Genomic DNA, 20281 nt, shown 5'->3' with positions numbered 1-20281 from the left:
AACTACAGCTCTACAACTATGATATATAACTATGTACTGGGGCTTTGGGAAGAAAAAAAAAAAGAGCTTGTTATGAATAACAAGACACTCCTTTCACCTTGATCACTCTGGAGCTATTTGAGGACAAAAGACCAAATATTATAATAAAAAACTCTCCCATTGCTCATATTGCTTAGGAAATTACAAGGATTTTAGGGGGTGTGTGCCAGGAACTGGGATGAAGGCCAAATATTTATTTCTCATTGTAAATCACAGTATCACAATTGTACACTTAAAAATTGTTAGAATGGCAAATTTTGTTTTATATTATCACAACTTCTAAAAATTAATAATGTAATATACCCAAAACCATTGAATTGTATACCTTTTTCACCAGCTTTATTAGGATATTAATTGATATATAACATTGTGTAAAGGTGTACAAAGTGCTGATTTGATACGCTTATATATTGCAAAATGATTACCACCGTAGTGTTAGCTAACACCTGTATCACGTCACATAATTGCCATTTCCTTTTTGTGGTGAGAACATTTAAGATTTACTCCCTTAGCAACTTTCAAGTATATAATACAGTATTATTAACTATAATCACTATCTGTACATTAGATCCTCAGAATTGTATACTTTAAATGGAGAAATTGTATAGTATGTGAATTATATTTCAATAAAGCTATTTTTGAGAAAGATTTTGTGTGTGTGTAGATACATGTACTTTATTTTTTTTTTTTTATTTAAAGATTTTATTTATTTTATTTTTTCCCCAAAGCCCCAGTAGATAGTTGCATGTCATAGCTGCACACCCTTCTAGTTGCTGTATGTGGGACTCAGCCTCAGGATGGATGGAGAAGTGGTGCCTCGATGCGCACCTGGGATCCGAACCCGGGCCGCCAGCATCGCAGCGCGCGCACTTAACCACCAAGCCACAGGGCCGGCCCAAGATACATGTACTTTAAAAGAATAGCTTCGGGGCTGGCCCCGTGGCTTAGCGGTTAAGTGTGTGCGCTCCACTACTGGCGGTCCGGGTTCGGATCCCGGGCTCGCACCAGCGCACCGCTTGTCTGGCCACGCTGAGGCGGCGTCCCACGTACAGCAACTAGAAGGATGTGCAGGTATAACATACAGCTATCTACTGGGGCTTTGGGGAGAAAAAGGGAAAAAAAGGAGGAGGATTGGCAGTAGATGTTAGCTCAAGGCCGGTCTTCCTCAGGAAAAAGAGGAGGATTGGCATGGATGTTAGCTCAGGGCTGATCTTCCTCACAAAAAAAATAAAATAAAATAAAATGAAAGAATAGCTTCTTACTTTTCAAATGTTGGCCTCCCCCCACCATGTGACCAGTTAGATGTCCCATATACCTTTCATTGAGTATCAGTGGGCACAGGGTTTCCTGTGTTGTATGATATGTTTACTGAGTAGATCTGGCCTAGTTTATCTGTTGACTGGCAGAAATTTAGGCTAATGGAGTTTGAGCGTGATTGATTTGTAGACCTCTTTGGCAATGAGTAAATCCTTTGTTGTATATTCCAATTGCACAAATTAGATTTCAGCAACTGCTCTAAAAACAGATGGTAACTATATACCTTATACCAGAATGGTTCTTCGGTTTGAAAATTATTTTAATAACATCCTGGCCTTTCACTCAGTAAAATCTAATAACTCTAAGCTTCTTTCCCCATTGGTAAAAATGGAATGAATGATAATTATATCTGCTTCTGGAAGTTCAGGATCAAATCATTTCCTATCAAATGTATAGCAAGTGCATTGTGATATACCAGTGTAACGGTGGCTCCTGAAGTTCCACAGTTTGTTATGATTTGTTGTTGTCAAGCAGATTTTGAAACAACCTTTTTTTTTTTTTGTGGTAACTTTGGTTTATAACATTATATAGATCTCAGGTGTTATGTACATTATTATAATGCAACTTCTGTATATTACATCATATTAGTCACCAAAAGTCTAGTTTCAGTCTGTCATCATACAAATGACTCCCTTTATCCGTTTTGCTCTCATCCTACCCCCAATTTTGAAACTTCTAACACCATTTGTATCATTATTAAAGAGAAGACCAGAAGAATGATTAGCATAGTGTGTTTTTTGAAGAAGTTATGTGTCAGGTAATAGGGTGAGGCAGAAATGGAGTCATAACCAGCCTGATTAGCAGTAGGCATCACTATCAGATGTGACAGTGAGGTGTATCTTGTGGTTGCTGTGGTTGTCCTCCAAAATCCCAAGCCTCTGATGGGGCCAGTGAGGTATATGCCTTGGAAAGTGCTTCATCATCAATACCAGCGGAGGAGTCACCCTGAAAAGGAGCATTGCTCCGAGTACTTATGACCATGTCAGTCAGGATTTGCACATCACAAAAAAGATGTTCTTACCCTCTGTCCTTGCTGCTGTTCAAGGGAGGCTGTTTGTGTCCAGACAGCCCTTATTTCCTCTTGTGGAAGGAAGGTGGTGGTTTCCAAAAGGGTGATCTCTTGCCATTTGTTCCCAGCACTGTGCTCCTCAGCAGTAGGGCCATTCCTGTCCTCTTGAGTTCTAGTTAAGAGCCAATCTTGAATAAGTTTCGAGTCTCTGGAGAAATAAAACACAGGTTCCTGCTTTTTAATAGAAACCCTTAAATAGCAGTTAACAGGTTTTTCATTGTATTTTGTGCTTTAACCACCAGATCATTGAATGCCAGCGACAGATAGCCACCCGGGTGGTAGTGTTGAGTTCATCCTATTGCTGTAGGTTAAAGCATCAAGTATTCTGGATACAGAATTAGAAGGTCTTACTGACTTTTTTTTTGGTGTGATCCTCAATGACTTTGTGAGACTATACCAGGAGGACTGTGGGGCTTTCATGTTGCCTACAGAATAGTAACTGTGTGTTATCAAAGCAAGGCACCAGATGCAAGGCAGGCTCCACATCCAAGTCACGGTCACCTTCTTCATTTCTCATTGTTGTGGCTGATTTTGAGAGGTTGTGGCAGCCACTGATAACTGCTTGTGTTCCCTTCCAGGGAATTTTCTCTTGGCCTTGTAAATCAGAGGCCAGGGCTGGGCCTGATATATACTTGGTACACTGTCCTCCTAATGAACAGTAACCACTAAGAGCAGGCATTTTTGCTGTGGTGCTACCTGGCTCTCTAGCAACATTTTACAGAGATATAGTCAGATGTGAAGGATCCAACTGCAATATAGTGATGGTAGGAAGTATGTACTTAAAATTGGAGGCTTTTGAAAGGCAGATAGCAAATATTACGTATGGTATATCAGACCTAGAGTGAGGGAGGCTAGACTATTGAGACTTCAAAAACATCCCTAGTAAGTCAGGCAAAAGTAGCTTCAGGTTGACATATTTGGTAGTCTGTTTTTCAAAGGAATGTCATTGAAATCCTCTACTGAGTATAGCACATATCCAGGTCCAAATAGTATTCCACTCTGAAGTCTTTTTTCAGTATGTTTTGTGCTTGGCCTGTGGTAGTTTGATTGGAATTTCAGTTTTCTGATTCTTTATTGTTCCATAATTTTTTTTGCAAGTTTCCCATCTGCTGAGTCCTGTAAAAAAAACAGTCATTGCTTCAAGAAAAGATTGATCAGAAAGTGCCAAGGAGTCAGGTTTTTTATCAGTATTTTTGGGAAACATGCCCCTTCTTTGGGCTTTTGTTCCTCTGCACATGGATCGTATTCAGCATGTCCTTGTCACGTTAATGCAGCTGGGAATACAGCTCCAAGTGGGATAGGACAAGCCAGAAGTGGTCCCTGTCCTGAGGGAACTTACACTCCAGGAATGGGTATGAGTCAAGCACACAGAAATATAACTGCTACCTCTCTCATGTAGAATAGGATGCCTGGTAAAAGTGGTTGAATTGAGGTGTATAATAAGGACCAAGAGAGGTGCAAAGCCCCACCTGGAAGCAACATCTGATTTTTGAGGGTGAAAGATGTAGGACCAGAAATAGGCTTTGGAGCAGAAGGTAATACTTGAGATGGACAGGTGAAGTGAAGTGTTATTTTCTGGGGAAAGGGAAAAATTTTTCAAAGAAATTATTGCTTTGAGCTGGGACCGAGGGGTTCTACAAAGCAAGTTAATGGAATCAAGTGTGGTAAGGAATGGAGAGAAGATGGGAAGAGAAAATAGGTTGCTGTTAGAATTTTAGAGGACCCTAAAGATAAGGCTGAGTGAGGTGTCTTGACCTGATTTTCACGTTAAGGACCTTTTGAAGGACTTTGAGCAAAGATGTGATGAGCTGTGAAGCCCAGGCATAGGAGTGGCTGCAGCAGGCAGGATGGAAGGGAAGTGAGGAGAGACTAGTTGGATTTTTGCTTTTTTCAAGGTAGGTAGTACTGAGGACTTGAACTGAAACGATGGCTATGAGAATGCAAAGGGAGTAATGGTAGTGGTGGAAGTGAGATCCATGAAGGGGTAGAACTCCCCAGAACTTGACTAGTTGTGCTGTGAAGAGTAAAGGAAGCAAGAGAATCATTTTAACCTCAGGGTTTCTGCGGTGAGTTGAGTATGTTGGTAGTATAATTTTGTTTTCACCACCAAGGTTAGGGGAACTGGGAAGAGAAGAAGATTTGACAGAAGATGGGATGATGTCTTGGAGATGTTGAATTTGAGGTGCAAGTAGAGCACAGAATTGAGCTGTGTCAGGAGTTTGATGACAGGGACTGGGTCAGAGGGATTAGGTAGTACCATGTGTAGAAGTGTATTTGAAGAATTGAAATCCCCAGAGATAGAGTATTAGGAGAGTGAAGAAAAAAAGTTGGGAGGAATGATTATGTATGGAGGCTGTAGCTAAGGAGACAGAAGACTTAGAGATTAGCACGTCAGTGTATTTTGTTGGGGAGGTCCAAGGATAGGGAGGTAAGTTGCAACAAAAAATACCAAGGAGGGGCCGGCCCCGTGGCTTAGCGGTTAAGTGCGTGTGCTCCGATGCTGGCAGCCTGGGTTTGGATCCCGGGCGTGCACCGACGCACCGCTTCTCCGGCCATGCTGAGGCTGCGTCCCACATACAGCAACTAGAAGGATGTGCAACTATGACATACAACTATCTATTGGGGCTTTGGGGGAAAAATAAATAAATAAAAATTAAAAAAAAAAAAATACCAAGGAGAATGAGGACTGGATTTTGTGAAGTAGGTCACTGGTGACTTTTGAGAAAGTTTCAGTAGAAGTTTGGGCAGAAGGCAGATTGGGAGAATTTAAAGTGAGTGGGTAAGAAGCAGCAGAAATGTATACCTTTTCTTTGAAACAGGCCAGAGACAGGAAGGTAACTAGAGGAAAGCATGGGTATGGGAAGATTTATTGTTTTAAAATAGAGGCACCCTGCACTTTGTTGTAAACTGAGAGAAGGAAGCCAGTAGACTGAGAGAGAGGAAGGGGGTATGGGGTATCACAGGTGGCAATACTGTATGAATTGAAAGGTACTAGAGGACCTGAGATTAGGCCTGGGCTGGAGGGAGAGACCCTATTAATAACTGGTGTTCAGAGTGCCTTCTGTAATTCCAGAACCCATAAAAAATGCTTGCTGAGATCCCCACAGCCCCTCTAGAGGGTTGCTGCACTGAAGGGCTATATGCTCTGGGCTCCTGAGAGTTAGTAAGCTTGTCTGCTCTTTTGTCTGAGTACAAAGTGTGGGATTGATTCCATGGAACACTGCATATAGCCCCTCAGTTGCTTTTCTTGGGCACCCATTTCTATTTGCACATGGGTGGGAAATGTATTGCAATATTTGTTGTCTTTGTTTTCTTTGTTAATAGTAATGTTAATGTAATTTGCTGAAGTTTGGTCCACAGCCAGAACTCATTGTTTTTTGAGATTTAGGGAAAGACTGGTCTTGTGATGGCAGAGAACATAACTTGAAGTAGGTATTTTCTGTGCCCTTTCAGCACCATGAGGGAGCTACTTTTGACTTGAGTGAGGGTGGCACAGTAACTTACACTAAAGGTTTTGAACTGAGAGAAATAATTAAGAATTTTTAAAAGAAATATACAGTCATTTGCATACTGTTACAGGTGACTTAAATAGGTATAACTGACTGTTACTGGAAAAATAAACCTCTACTTAAAGCTCTTAAGAATTATTTCTGAGGGGCTGTCCCGGTGGTGTAGTGGTTAAGTTCACACTCCGCTTCTTTGGCGGCCCAGGGTTTGCAGGTTTGGATCCCAGGTGCGGACCCACACGCCGCTTATCAAGCCATGCTGTGGTGGCATCTCATATAAAGTAGAGGAAGATGGGCATGGATGTTAGCCTAGGGCAATCTTCCTCAGCAAAAAGAGAAGGATTGGGAATGGATGTTAGCTCAGGGCTAATCTTCCTCACACACACACAAAAAAGAATTATTATTTCTGAGACTGAACTGAGCCTAAAAAATGACACATCTGGCAGAGAAACTGCAGAGAGAGCTCACTGTAATCTGCTTTCTCAAGCTGACAAACCATGTACTTGAAAAGATATTGGATTATAGCTAAGTAGAAAGGAAAGATACTAGAGTGAAAAATTGTCCTGGGTCATTTCAGGAAAAAATAGCAAATTTCATTTTCTGATGTTTCTACTTTTCGCTTGTCAGCAACTCTGGTTGTATTGCTAGACTCCCAGCCTCCCAGAAATCACCTTGTAAATTATATGCTTTCATTTTCATTTTGTCCCATAATCACATGTAATTTCTGTCTTTGTCACCAATAAAGGGTAAATGGTTTTACACCTTTCCTGGGCCAAATGTTCCCCAAGGAAAATTTTATGGAGGCTTTGTGGTTGCTCCCTGGCATTTTCATTTTGTATGTCTTTAACCACAGTAGATTGAAAGAGATTATTTCTTAAGAATTGAATGTCTCTTAGAAAGGATGCTATTCAAAGATGGCAACCTTTTCTTGAGAGGGAATTCCTGATGAATTTTGTTTGCATCCCATAAGGTCCTGGTTGTTTAACTTTGAGCACAAGCCGATACAAGTTAGGCCTGAGGAGGTGTATAAAGCATTTAAAATCTTGACATGAATTTGAGAGTATGAGAAAAGATTCATAAACCATTTTCTTTTTTATCAAGGTGTTAGCAGTCAGACTGAACATAGAGGAAGGACTTTTTAAGAGGTAAATCCAGGGGCCGGCCCTGTGGCATAGTGGTTAAGTGCTCGCGCTCTGCTGCTGGCAGCCCGTGTTCAGATCCCGGGCGCGCACTGATGCACCGGTTGTCAGGCCGTGCTGTGGCGGCATCCCACATAAAGTGGAGGAAGATGGGCATGGATGTTAGCTCAGGGGCAGTCTTCGTCAGCAAAAAGAGGAAGATTGGCATGGATGTTAGCTCAGGGCTGATCTTCCTCACAGAAAAAAAAAAAGTGTAAGAGGTAAATCCATTAGTGTCTCCCTGGATTATTTCATAGGAGGCTGAAAATGAGGTAGTCTCATCTCTCCTTTCTCATTAAAAAGTTTTTTTGTTGTTGTTGTTTTATATTTGGATTTACTTAATACCTACTACATGCCCAGTAAAATGCTGAACCACATAAGGCTGCAAAGATATTTGTGTATTCTTTCAGAGAAAGATATATTCTTTGCTCTGAGGTGATTTGCAGTCTGGTTGGAAGACAAAACGCAAGTGAAACAAGTACATGAGTTTGAGGCAGGTCCCATATCCATTAGGAATCCAAATCAAAAATGGAGAGGAGGGATGGATATAGGAGCTTATTAATGGGTGGCCAGAGTGCTGGGCTATAGTTTAAACAACTGGTCTCAGTACAATAGTATTTTGATTGCATGCTCCTATTGCTTAAAGATTTATGTTGAGCACCTTTCCCCTTTATATATGTGCTTATTATTGTGCTTTCATTTTTAGTATTACCCTCAATCCACTGCTTTTTGGAAAAAATAAAAAATCTTTAAAAAATCACTAGGTTGTTTTGTGGCTTTGGTTAACTTCATAATATCTCTGTATATACCTAACCAGGCACATAACCAGTATAGTATGTCACACTATGATGAGAACTCACAAATGAGTGATGGCAGCAGTCAGCCTTTCGCATTGTGGAACCTTCTGCTTATGAGTTTATGTGTATTAAATTTTAAAGCTAAATTTCTTATGTCTTCTAGAATAAAAAAATGAGTTTCAAATGTTTCCTTCATGTACCCCAATGGATTGTTTCACTCACTCCAGTTTGGGAAACATTCCTTTTAGATAATACAGTTTTGTCAGTGAGTATATATTGTTGAGGATTAGTTTTAATATAGGTAACAGAGACCTGAAAAATACCACCTTAAACAAGACATTTATTTTTCATTCACATACAAGAAGTGCAGAAATAGGCAGTCTGGGGCTGAGATGGTGGCTCCGAAGATCATCTGGGATCCAGGATCCTGCTATCTTTTATTCCTCCAACTCCAGAGTATGGAGAGTGGCACTAATCCTCACATTCCAGGATGGCTGTTTATTTATTTATTTTTTTAGGAAGATTGGCCCTGAGCTAACATCTGTTGCCAATCCTCCTCTTTTTTTTTTCTTTTTTCTCCCCAAAGCCCCAGTACATAGTTGTATATCCTAGTCGTAGGTATATCCTAGTCGTAGGTCCTTCTAGTTATTCTATGTGGGATGCCGCTTCAGCGTGCCTGTCTGATGAGCAGTGAGTAGGTCTGCGCCCAGGCCACCAGAGCAGAACGCACAAACTTAACTGCTACGCCACCGGTCCAGCCCCTGGATGGTTGTTTAGAAAGTAGCCCTGACTCCAGGTTTAAGCAGCAGGAAGGAGGAAGGAGATGAAGAAGGGCATGTGACTTCACTTTAAGGAAGACTTTCTGGAAGTCGTCCCACAAGATACTGCTGATTACATCTCATGGGCTACAACTTTTTACCTGGGTGTACCTAATGTAAGGAAAGCTAAGAAATATAGCCTTTTAGCTGGGCAACAGACTGCACAGCTAGAAATTGGAGTGCTATTCTAAGAGGCAATGTGGGAATTGGGGTGGTTGACCATTAGTCTCTGCCAAATGGAGGGGGTCTACATGTCTTGTTTCTTTTCTTCTTTTTTTTTTTTTTTTTTTTGTAACAGCTTTATAGAAATATAATCCACATACCTTAAAATTCACCCATTTAAAGTATACACTTCTTTGGTTTATAGTATATTCATAGAGTTGTGCAGTCATCTCACAATCACTTTGGAAAAATTTCGTCATGCCCTGTTCCTCCCTCCCCCAGCTTCCTTCCATAGGCAACCACCAGTCTACTTTCTGTCTCTATATTTGCCTATTCTGGACATTTCATATAAATGGAATCACACACTAGGTGGTTCATTGTGACTAGCTTCTTTCACGTACGTAACGTTTTCAAGGTTAATCCATGTTGTAGCATGTATGGGTATTCCCCCCCCCCTTTATTGCTGATTAATATTCCATTGTATGGATATACCACATTTTATCAATTCATCAGTTGGATGTTTGGTTTGTTTCCACTTTTTGACTGTGATGAATAATGCTGCTATGAACATGCATGTACAAATTTTTGTGTGGCCATACATTTTCTTTTTTTTCCCCCCCCCCCCGCCCAAAGCCCCAGTAGATAGTTGTATGTCATAGCTGCACATCCTTCTAGTTGCTGTATGTGGGACGCGGCCTCAGCACGGCCGAAGAAGTGGTGCGTTGGTGCATGCCCGGGATCCGAACCCAGGCCGCCAGCAGCGGAGCACCCGCACTTAACTGCTAAGCCATGAGGCCGGCCCGGTGATGGATATATTCATGATGTACTATTCACAATATATTGTGATAAATATATTATTCAGAAGAGCCAAAAGGTGAAGGAACCCAAATATCTATCAGCAGATGAAGGGATAAACAAAATGTGGTGGATATATATACACAATGGAATGCTATTCGGCCTTAAAAAGAAAGGAACTTTTTTTTTTTTTTTTTTTTTTAAGGAAGATCAACCCTGAGCTAACATTCTTGCTAATCCTCCTCTTTTTGCTGAGGAAGACCGGCTCTGAACTAACATCTATTGCCAATCCTCCTCCTTTTTGTTTCCCCAAAGCCCCAGTAGATAGTTGTATGTCATAGTTGCACATCCTTCTATTTGCTGTATGTAGGACGCGGCCTCAGCATGGCCAGAGAGGCGGTGCGTCGGTGTGCGCCCGGGATCCGAAACCGGGCTGCCAGTAGCGGAGCGCGTGCACCCAACCACTAAGCCACGGGGCCGGCCCAGAAAGGAACTTCTGACACATGCTACAACATGGATGAACCTTGAAGACATTATGCTAAGTGAAATAAGCCAGTCACAAAAGGACAAATACTGTATGATTCCACTTACACGAGGTAGCTGGAGTAGTAAAATTCATAGAAAGTAAAATGGTGGTTGCCAGGGGTGCGGAGGGATAGGGAGTTATTGTTTAATGAGTATAGATAGAGTTTCAGTTTTGGAAGGTGAAAAAAGTTCTGGAGATGGATGGTGATGATGGTTGTACAACAGTTGTGAATGTATGTAATTCCATTAAACTATACACTTAAAAATTGTTAAAATGGTAAGTTTTATGTATATTTTTACTGCATTTTTTAAAATTAAAAATGTTTTATGGTGTTAGCTCTTACATTTGGGCCTATAATCCATCTTAAGTTAATTTTTGTATATGATGTGAGGTAGGGTTCTAACTTTATGACAATGCAACACTGTCTTGATTGCTATAGCTTTGCAGTAAATTTTGAAATCAGGAAGTGAGTTCTGTACCTTTGTTCTTCTTTCTCAAGATTGTTTTGGCCTTTTGGGGTCCATTGAATCTCCATGTGAATTTTCTGATCAGCTTGTCAATTTCTGCAAAGAAACCAGCTAGGATTTTGATAGGGATTGTGTTGAATCTGTAGATTAATTTAGAGGAGATTGCTGGTTAACAATATTGTATTCCAATCATTAAACATGAATGTCTTTCCATTTATTTAAATCTTCTTTAATTTCTCTCAACAGTGTTTTGTAGTTTTCAGAGAATGTTTTTTACTTCTTTTGTTAAATTTATTTTTTTAATGCTGTTGTCAGTGAAATCGTTTTCTTAATTTTATTTTCAATTTGTTCATTGCTAAGGTATAGAAATACAGTTTGATTTTTATATGTTCATCTTATATCCTGCAACTTTGCTGAATTTTTTTATTAGTTTTAATAGTTTTTTAGTGGATTCCTTAGGATTTTCCATTTATATAAGATCACATCATCTGCAAATTAAGGTAGTTTTAATTCTTCCTTTCCAATGTGGGTGTCTTTTATTTCATTTTCTTGCCTAATTGCCCTGGCAAAAACTTGCGGTATCAAGTTGGATAGAAGTGGCACAAGTAGACATCCTTGTCTTGTTCCTGACCTTGAAGGAAAGCTTCTAGTCTTTTCACTATTAAGTATAATGTTAGTTATGGGTTTCTGGGATGACCTTTTGGTGGAAAGGTGTACTAGCATTTTGTTTTGGGTTTGCTAATAGAGGCTTATGCCCCATGGTCAGAAAAGTGTGTCATAGCCTGAAGCTATTACGGCTTCTTATGCATTCTAGATAACACCTTTGTCTTGTGTTTCAGCAATGGCTGCCATCAGGAAGAAACTGGTGATTGTTGGTGATGGAGCCTGTGGCAAGACTTGCTTGCTCATCGTCTTTAGCAAGGACCAGTTCCCAGAGGTGTATGTACCCACGGTGTTTGAGAACTATGTGGCAGATATTGAAGTGGATGGGAAGCAGGTAAGTACGCTTTCCATAGCAACTGGTACTATTTTGCATGTTAGGCTACTCATAGAGTCTGTAGAGAATCAGGGGCCTTTTTGTCTCTTCAGTATACAATATAACAATACAAAAATGTTAGAATGAGAAATTCATTTTCTTCCTGCTTCCTGCCATCTTAGCCCAACTTTGTTCGTTTTTAACTGCTATCATCTAAACTTTGTCCATATTCGTATGTATTTCACATGGGGAAGCCTTAGCATATATGTTCTTTTCAGCTTTATTTATATTAGAAATTTAGTTTGTTGCCAAATGGATAACGCTAAAATAAACCTCTTTGTATGGATAGACTTTTTTTATTGTCTTAGTAATTCAGTAAGTGCTGACCTATGAGATTACTTGGTCAAGAGGTCCTTATTGATTACGTTTCTCAAAGGGTTATGCTGATCTACACCACCAGCATTTTTAAAATGTTTTTTGACTTTAATGTAAACAGGCTGCCGTGGTTGCTTCAATTACCTGTCATTGGCAGTGAGGACAGTGTTTTCCCTTATCTGTCCTAAAGCCTGCTGGCAAGACTGGGGCAAAGCTCTTCTAGAATTAGAGTATATGTTTTTTTATCTTCTGCTCCCTTTTCTTGTCAAAATGATGTCTTACCCAGCTTCCTGTACATCTTTTGAAGAGGAAGGAGATTCCCATTGCAGATGGGTCAGCTGAAAAGGGCTCTTCTCTAACATACACACTCCTCTTGGGCATTCAGTCACATGTCTCATGCTGCTAGCACCTAATTTATTGGCTTCCATAATTCCATCTTCTTTCTCCCTTCTCATTTTTTTGCTTTACCTACTATCCCTTTCTGTCCCAGTGTCATCTAGCCTCAGCTTGTGGCACCGTGTATGGAAAGCACATTAGGCCAGCTGCTTGGAATTCTAGGGTCCCTCGTTATATGGTGTCCTGATAGTTCTGTGACCATGAGTAAGTTTGCTAACCTCTGAGCTTCTTTCATTTGTAAACTGGTTAAAACCATTTTACATGTGACATCAGGGTTCTCTGAAGTAACTGAAAGCATTGGGAAGCACCAAAGCACTTTACAAATTGAGCTAAACAGTAGCATACTCAAAACCCCCTTTTACAATTTGTAGTCCATTTTATCTGCTTGTAATGTGTGCGACAATGATTTCTCTCATGCTATTAGGAATCCCAAGGCACCTTTCTGGCCAAGAATGGATGAAAAATAAAAAAAGGAAATTCCAGTCTAACAGAACTTTGGGTCCTACCTTGCAGGTGGCCCATCTGTGCAGAGTGTTGCCAGTTCAACCTCAGTCAGTCCTCTGCATGGATGCTTGGATACAGGTGTTTCTGTGGGCCTGATAAGAAGACTGGTTTTGTGTAGAGACAGGGCGCAGTTATGACAAACTGGGTGAAAATGTGCTGAGATCTTTGGTCCTCCTGTCACATAATGGACCTCTTGTCTAACTTAGATTGCTACACATACACAGACTCAGTGGGTGAAGGGAAGCAAGGTAAGGGTGTTTTTGTACCACATTTCTCAAAAGCCTGGTAAATGTATATTGCTGGTTTTATCCTGTCATTCCCTCCAGAGAGAGCAGCTGTCGGTTGCTATGTATCTGTGACCATCAGTTGGGAAAGTCTTTTCCACCTGTGGCAATACGTATGTTTTAGGGGCAGTAATGGCTCTTCTGAAAGCATCATCTGTGCCTGGGGGTCTTGGAACAACCAGGATCTTACACATAAGAAATTTAGGGATCTTGTCTTAAAACCTTGAGGAATGGTCTCTGGACATCTTTTTTGTGCTGCCAGCTTTGAACATGCCTGACCTTGGCAAGATAGGGGAGCCCGCTCACCCAGGGAGAAAAACTCTGAAATAAAGGTGCTTGATCTGGAAGAGGGTATCACAGCCAGCTGCCTATCTCAGAGTAACTCAGTAGCCCCCAAGGTGGGAGAGAGCGCTGCCTGGGAATGTTCATGTAAAAGATACACCAACAGAGCCTAGGGAACCATCCGAGATTCTAGGTGATCATAGTCCCAGGAATAGGCCTACCCAAAATGGAAAGGCCCATTCTGACACGAGGCAGGCCCAACACCCTGGAACCATTTATCAGGAGACAATCAGGATTGGATGTGTCTGACTGAACACTCATGAGGTGTGGAGGGGCCAGGGGAGTGGGATTCGGCAGAGAGTGAATGAGCTGTACCATTTTGAGGTCAGACCAGTTGTGAGGGTTGGGCATCAATATGTCATAGATACTGGATACACATACCAAGCTGATGGCATGTGTCCATGACAGAAGTGCAGTGGGCCTTGTGGAGGTTGTGAGTGATGCATCCTGGGGGAGAGATTGCAGGTGAAAGAGATAATTAGCCATCACCTTTAAGAAAGAATGATATTTAGAAACTGAAATATGGGCTGTGAAGGTACTGTGAGAAGGCGGCTATTCCAAGTATTGGAGGGAGAGCTCCTTGGGCCCCAAAGGGTCTCTGAGCAGAGGGTGTTAAAAATCCACTCTGGTTGTAAGAAGTGACAGAGCTGGCTGCAGTGCTGGACAACGTGGAAAAGGACCTGTGTCCAGAGCCCAGGCATCAGTTTGCCTTCCTACTACAGGCAGGTGAGCAGCAGGTTCCCAGGTGTGACAGGAGTACCCTAATACCTTATGTGATGCTTTCATTCAGCCATTCACAAGTTTTTTGAGCAGTAGAGGCAGAGCCAGAAGCCTTGCCTATCACCTCAGACCTTGTCTAACACCCAACATGGTATCTTTTCTTACCCACCAACTTAAATACGGTCTTGTTTCCATGTTTCCACACTGGAGCAGAATGATGAAACAAAATAAGGAAATGGTTGAGAGAGAATGTATTTGGAAAAGTCATTTGGTCTGGTTTTTCCCTGTCTTGTCTTGTACACCTGGTGGAATGTTTTTATAGTTTGATTTCCCTTCTTTTTCATCCACTTTCTTTCCTATGTAGAATGTTATTTATAATTAAATACTTCTTATAAGCTATAAAGTTACTTTTGACTTGACATTTTGAATTATGCACTTTATTCAGTTCTAGTATCTGTTTATAAAATTTGCATTTTTGAGAAATTTCAGCCTAAAACACTTGAAATACACCCTCCACCTTCAGGCTTGATTCTAATAAGCATCAACACTCCTGTGTTTTACTATTTTGGACAGGCTGCCATTTGAATGTACTGTGGTAAGCGTCACTTCTTCTCAAAGTGAGTAGCGGGATTAACCTTGCACTCTTGTGTTTATTTTTTCTATCGCAGGTAGAGTTAGCTTTGTGGGATACAGCTGGGCAGGAAGATTACGATCGCTTGAGGCCCCTCTCCTACCCGGACACCGATGTTATATTGATGTGTTTCTCCATTGACAGCCCTGATAGTTTAGGTGAGTAGCTCTGCAGCCTGATATTTGTTACTGCTTGTGTGCCTGGCTGACTTATGGTTTCTCAGGTCGTTTCTGGTCATCAAGTGGCTAAAAAGCAGACGTGAACTTCAGAGAAGGAATCATCAGTGGCCAGGGTCCTAGAGCCTTGGGACTGTAGAGCCTGGGCCCTGGGTCCCTTTTCAGCCTACGTCTCCCATGGCTTCCGTGTCCACCTTGTAAAGTAGGTGGGATCCAAATACAAAGCCATCTTTTGGACTAAGATTTGGACAAGGCTTTTTTGGGTGCCCACACCTTTTTCAATACTTCATATTGAGCCTGTTGCCTCCCAGCACCTAGACTGGTTATTTGGTGTTTCCCAGTAGTGTTTTTAAAGCTCTATTTTAGCCCTGTTCTAAGTGTCTTAGCTAATAAAGAGAGACTTGAACCTGACCATTCCACTAGTTCAATTGGTCACATGTTTCAGAAGCCACATTCCTTCAGAAAAAGACTGAATAATGCTGACCTCACACTCTGCAAAACAAAGCACCAAGGCCTGAAACAGAACTTGCTTTCAATTTGTGCTGAAGATGATAAAAGATCTCACTTGATGCTGTAGTGCTCTGTCTTTACAGTGGAGCAAATGGGCCAAGAATATTGTCATTAACACAAACGACCTTTGAGGGCCTGCTGGTGGCCTGGGCTTATACTGGGGAGTTGGGATTAGAGTGACTTTTTTTTGTCATGGTTGTACTCACTTTAATGACAATACTGTGGATGCTCTGAGATTTTGAACCACTTGCCCAAGGAACCAAGCTAAGATTGAGCCCCCTGTGCAGTGTGTCCCAGGACTGAGAGCAGGTACACTCTGCCATTGGTTCACTTTGGTCATTTTCAACAGTTGTGTTTATTTATGGTTTTCAAACTAATCTGGCGTCCTTTGAGGGGCTGTTGGAAGGCCCTGGAGGCTGGGGCAGAGCTTTAGGCCACAGAGAAAATGGAGCCATGTGACACCCTCCTCTCAGACACACGTCACAGACTTTGCCTAAATCCTGTGGGAATGAGGAGGACTGTGTGTGTGCCCTTTGCCTCATCATCCAAGTTATAAATCCCATAGGGACAGAAATACCTTAAGAGCAAAAAGTTATTCTTCAGTCTCACTTGTTTCTTTTAAGAACATGTCTCCTGGTCTTAAAGGAAGTCTTTAGCTTTTGACCTCTGTCTGTTTACTAGCCATGACTTATTTCTTGCTGGCCCCTCCCCCAGAGGGCAGGCCCTAGGGAAGGAGAGCAGAGGTAGAAAGTAAAGAGGCAAAGAGAGATTGATCTCCCTCCCTGAAGTAGAAACACATCCAGGGATAGGGTCTAAGGTTGGAGGATGCTGTGCCTTCACTGAAGGTCACTGCAGGAGTGTGATAGGTAGGTGGGGCTCCTTTGCTGAGCTGACTGAGCTAGCTTGGTTTTGCTAAGGGCCTTTTCTCTTATCTTGGCTAGGGAGTGGGGGAGAATCCCACCAGTAGTTTGCCCTAGTAAAATGTGTCATGGGAACTCAGAAGTGTCTATCAAGAAAATGAAAAGCCAATGTCAACCTAATGGTGGACTTTGTTTTTACCTGGTTGGATGTTAGACCATGTCCCTGAGTCTAGGTGTAGGATAACAAGTTTAATCAGGAATCAGAAACTTGGTGTGCAGGTTTCAGCCCTGCTGTCAGCCAACCCAGTGACGATAGACAGTTTACTTTTTGGAGCCTCTGGTGTCTCACTGGCAGTTGGTCTAGAGTCTAGATTCTAGTTGAGATCTGGGGTCCACAAACTTCTGTAAAAGGCCAAATAGTAAATATTTTAGGCTTTGTTGGCCGTATGTTCTCTGTTGCAACTACTGAATTTTGCCAGAGCTACTCACTCTACTGTTGTAGCACCAAAGCAGCCATAGAAAACATAAATGAATGAGCTTGGATATGTTCCAGTAAAACTTTACTTACAAAAATAGACTCCAGGCAAGATTGTATTTGCTGACCCCTGATCTAAATCACAAGGATTCCTTTTCTCTAGCTTTCTGGAGTTCCCAAAGGCCCCCCAGAAACCCCACTATAAATCCATGTAAAGTGATGTGCCGCAGTGTGAGCAGATTACTTTGGGGGTGGGAGAGATTATAGGTGATTACCATCACCAAATTAAAAAGTAAAAAATTAAGTTTTAAAATTATTCGTGAAAAGTGAAGACAAGACAGAGGAAATTCATATTAATTTACATGTCCTGAATTCCAGGGGGTTGGGGGGCTATTGGAGTAATAATTTCATGTATTTAGCAGGTAATTATTGAGCACCTACTTATGGAACTTCTAGATGAAGGAAGACAGAGGAGCACAAACAACAGTAAATAAAAAAAAACCAAAACAGTAAATCCAATAGCAACAAATGTTACAAATGACATTTGTTGAAGTGAGTATGGAAATGGGCCATGGTAGTATGCTGTTTTAGAGCCTGACTAGAAAATGGTCAAGGACCTCACTAAAAAGGTGACTTCTGAGCAGAGACCTGAAGGAGGTGAGGGAGGCCAGTACAGATGTCTAACAAAAGAGTTTTAAAGTGATCACTGTTGGGCCGGCCTGGTGGCTTAGCGGTTAAGTGCGCGCGCTCCGCTACTGGCGGCCCGGGTTCGGATCCCGGGCACGCACCAATGCACCGCTTCTCCAGCCATGCTGAGGCCACGTCCCACGTACAGCAACTAGAAGGATGTGCAACTATGACACAACTATCTACTGGGGCTTTGGGAAAAAAAAAAAGTAGGAGGATTGGCGATGAATGTTAGCTCAGAGCTGGTCTCCCTCAGCAAAAAAAAAAGAGGAGGATTAGCATGGATGTTAGCTCACGGCTGATCTTCCTCACAAAAAAAAAAAAAAAAAGTGATCACTGTTGCAGCTGAACTGAAAACTGACCACGCGATGCAGAGGTGAGAGCAGGGTTCAGCACTGAAGGTGTTTGGCTTCACCATTAGGTATGCTGGCCCTTTTCTCTTTATTGCTCTGAAAACTGGGATGCTGCACTTCTTGGGAACCTCCTTGTTCCAGAATAAGGCTTTGAGTTTCAAGTTGTCACATTAGTGATATAATCAACTCTGTAGCTGCTGTAGCAAAGGAAGAAAGAAGCAGTCAGTTGTCCATCTTGTGTGCTGAAGAGTACAGCATTGAATTACAAGAGTTTCCTGACCTCACTCATGTAGCTTCTCCACTTGATGTGGTCTTTCAGCCAGAAGACAGAGCATCTTTCCATATTCTAAGTAACTCCTGCCTTTTGATAATTTGTCTTGACGTCAGAGTGAACAGTTTACTTCTAGAATACAGTCTTGGGGGCTGGCCCCGTGGCTTAGTGGTTAAGTGCACGCGCTCCGCTACTGGCGGCCCGGGTTCAGATCCTGGGTGTGCACCGACACACTGCTTCTCTGGCCATGCTGAGGCAGCATCCCACATACAGCAACTAGAAGGATGTGCAGCTATGACACACAACTATCTACTGGGGCTTTGGGGAAAAAAAGAAGGAGGATTGGCAATAGATGTTAGCTCACAGCCGGTCTTCCTCAGCAAAAAGAGGAGGATTGGCATGGATGTTAGCTCAGGGTTGATCTTCCTCACAAAGAAAAAAAAAATACAGTCTCAAATTACAGTCAGTACCATTTAAATGATTGTCATATTAAGTACTTTGTATGTATTAACTCAAAATAACCCTGCATAGGGTAGGTATTACTGTTATCTCCATTTTATAAAATCATCCCTGACAATGAGATGCTCAAGGTGATAGGTGTGGGAAATTGAACCTGGGCCGCTTGTCTACCACGATGTACATCCAGCCTTTCTAAATTAGTATAGTATTGGCAAGAAGCTACAGCTGGTTATCACTCATTTTCAAAAGTCACTAGAGCCATTTGAAATACCAGTAACCCACAGGGTGGGCGTCATGCTGAGGGTCTGTGAGCAAGGTGTAGAGACATCATATGGATCCTGGGCCAGCCCAGAATGGGGACTCCTTCTGTAAACTGTGGTCAGAATCATCTGCCAGCAGCGACAGGGATGGCCCATGGGGTGCCTCCTTGCATAGGGCCAGTGGCACCACTGTGGAACCACCCTGTGTTCTGGATCCTTTGCTCTTCTAGAGCCTTTGCCTGGGTCCCACCTCCAGAGGAGCTGAGCTCCTTGGGGGGACTGAGAAAAGCTGATGATTCTGCGCTCAAGGGAAGGGGGTTAGATTTTGCCTTTTTCTTTAGTTTTGAAACTCGTAAAATTCCATTAAATGTCCAGCATACTTCTGAAGTAGTTTCTTTACAATTTAATTAGGGCCCTTGGAGATTCTTCACATCTTCTTAGATTTGTATATATCCCTAAATTATGTGCATTTCGCTTCTTTCAGAAAACATCCCAGAAAAATGGACTCCAGAAGTCAAGCATTTCTGTCCCAATGTGCCCATCATCCTGGTTGGAAACAAGAAGGATCTTCGGAATGATGAGCACACAAGGCGGGAGCTAGCCAAGATGAAGCAGGCATGGTCTGGGGCGGGGCTCTGTCTTCCTGTAGCATTCTTGAACCTGGGGTCCAAGGTTGGAGGTTCAGGGAGCCCAGCAGAAATCCTCACCCACCAAGCTGTTTCAGAGAGAGTACTAGAAGGCTCTCTCTGTCCATCCAGCCCTCATTGACTGGGGCCTGCACAGAGGGTCCCTAAGATTCCCTAGTATGAGACAGAAGCTCTCCTGTGAGGTAGTGCTGTATCCCCAAGGATTGCCTGCCTGAGAAGGGACCATCACAGCAATAGTCAATGCTCCAGATGCAGGAACTTTATCAGGCTTTTGATTTCCCTCTCTAGTTATTACCTTGGTATATTTGAGGCCAAAGATAAATTGGTGGCAACTGAAGGATTGGGAAATCCTGAAGTCAAGGAGTCCAGACAGAGAGCCCTGATGCCTTTATTAGTGATGATAGAGGTGGCATCTTGGCTTCTGAGAAGCCAGGTGGCCCAATGGCAAGGCTTCCCCACTGCAGGAGGAGTGCCTTGAGGTCTTCAGCCCAGGTTCACCCACTGAAGTTTCTCTTTCTGAATGTCAAGGTCAGGATCTATTTCCTTCCATTGAGCATTCAGTCCTCTGTGAAGCTAACTATAGGAAGACCCAAGGGCTTATGCTAAATCGACAGTTGGAGTAATTTTGCCCTTGATTCCCTCCTTAACTCTCCAGGGTCTTAACCTTCCAGAGGTTCTGGC

The 20281-nt window shown here is 42.2% G+C and overlaps 1 protein-coding gene across 2 annotated transcripts in view; it reads left to right on the top strand.

Annotated features, from left to right (window-relative positions):
• Positions 1–20281, top strand: part of RHOA (ras homolog family member A) — a 57906-nt gene that overhangs the window by 36135 nt on the left and 1490 nt on the right. For both annotated transcript variants that reach the window (XM_004419697.3, XM_004419696.3), the window contains 3 exons: positions 11514–11671; positions 14940–15060; positions 19438–19568. In XM_004419697.3, the coding sequence (XP_004419754.1) occupies positions 11516–11671; positions 14940–15060; positions 19438–19568 (408 nt within the window). In that variant the 5' untranslated portion in view covers positions 11514–11515. The remainder of the gene's footprint in view (positions 1–11513; positions 11672–14939; positions 15061–19437; positions 19569–20281) is intronic.

The sequence above is a fragment of the Ceratotherium simum genome, chromosome 5 (genome assembly GCF_057802395.1).
Source record: "Ceratotherium simum simum isolate JZ-2026a chromosome 5, ASM5780239v1, whole genome shotgun sequence".
Lineage (NCBI taxonomy): Eukaryota > Metazoa > Chordata > Mammalia > Perissodactyla > Rhinocerotidae > Ceratotherium > Ceratotherium simum.
Note: the sequence above shows the minus strand (reverse complement) of the source record. Positions and strands in the feature narration are given on the sequence as shown.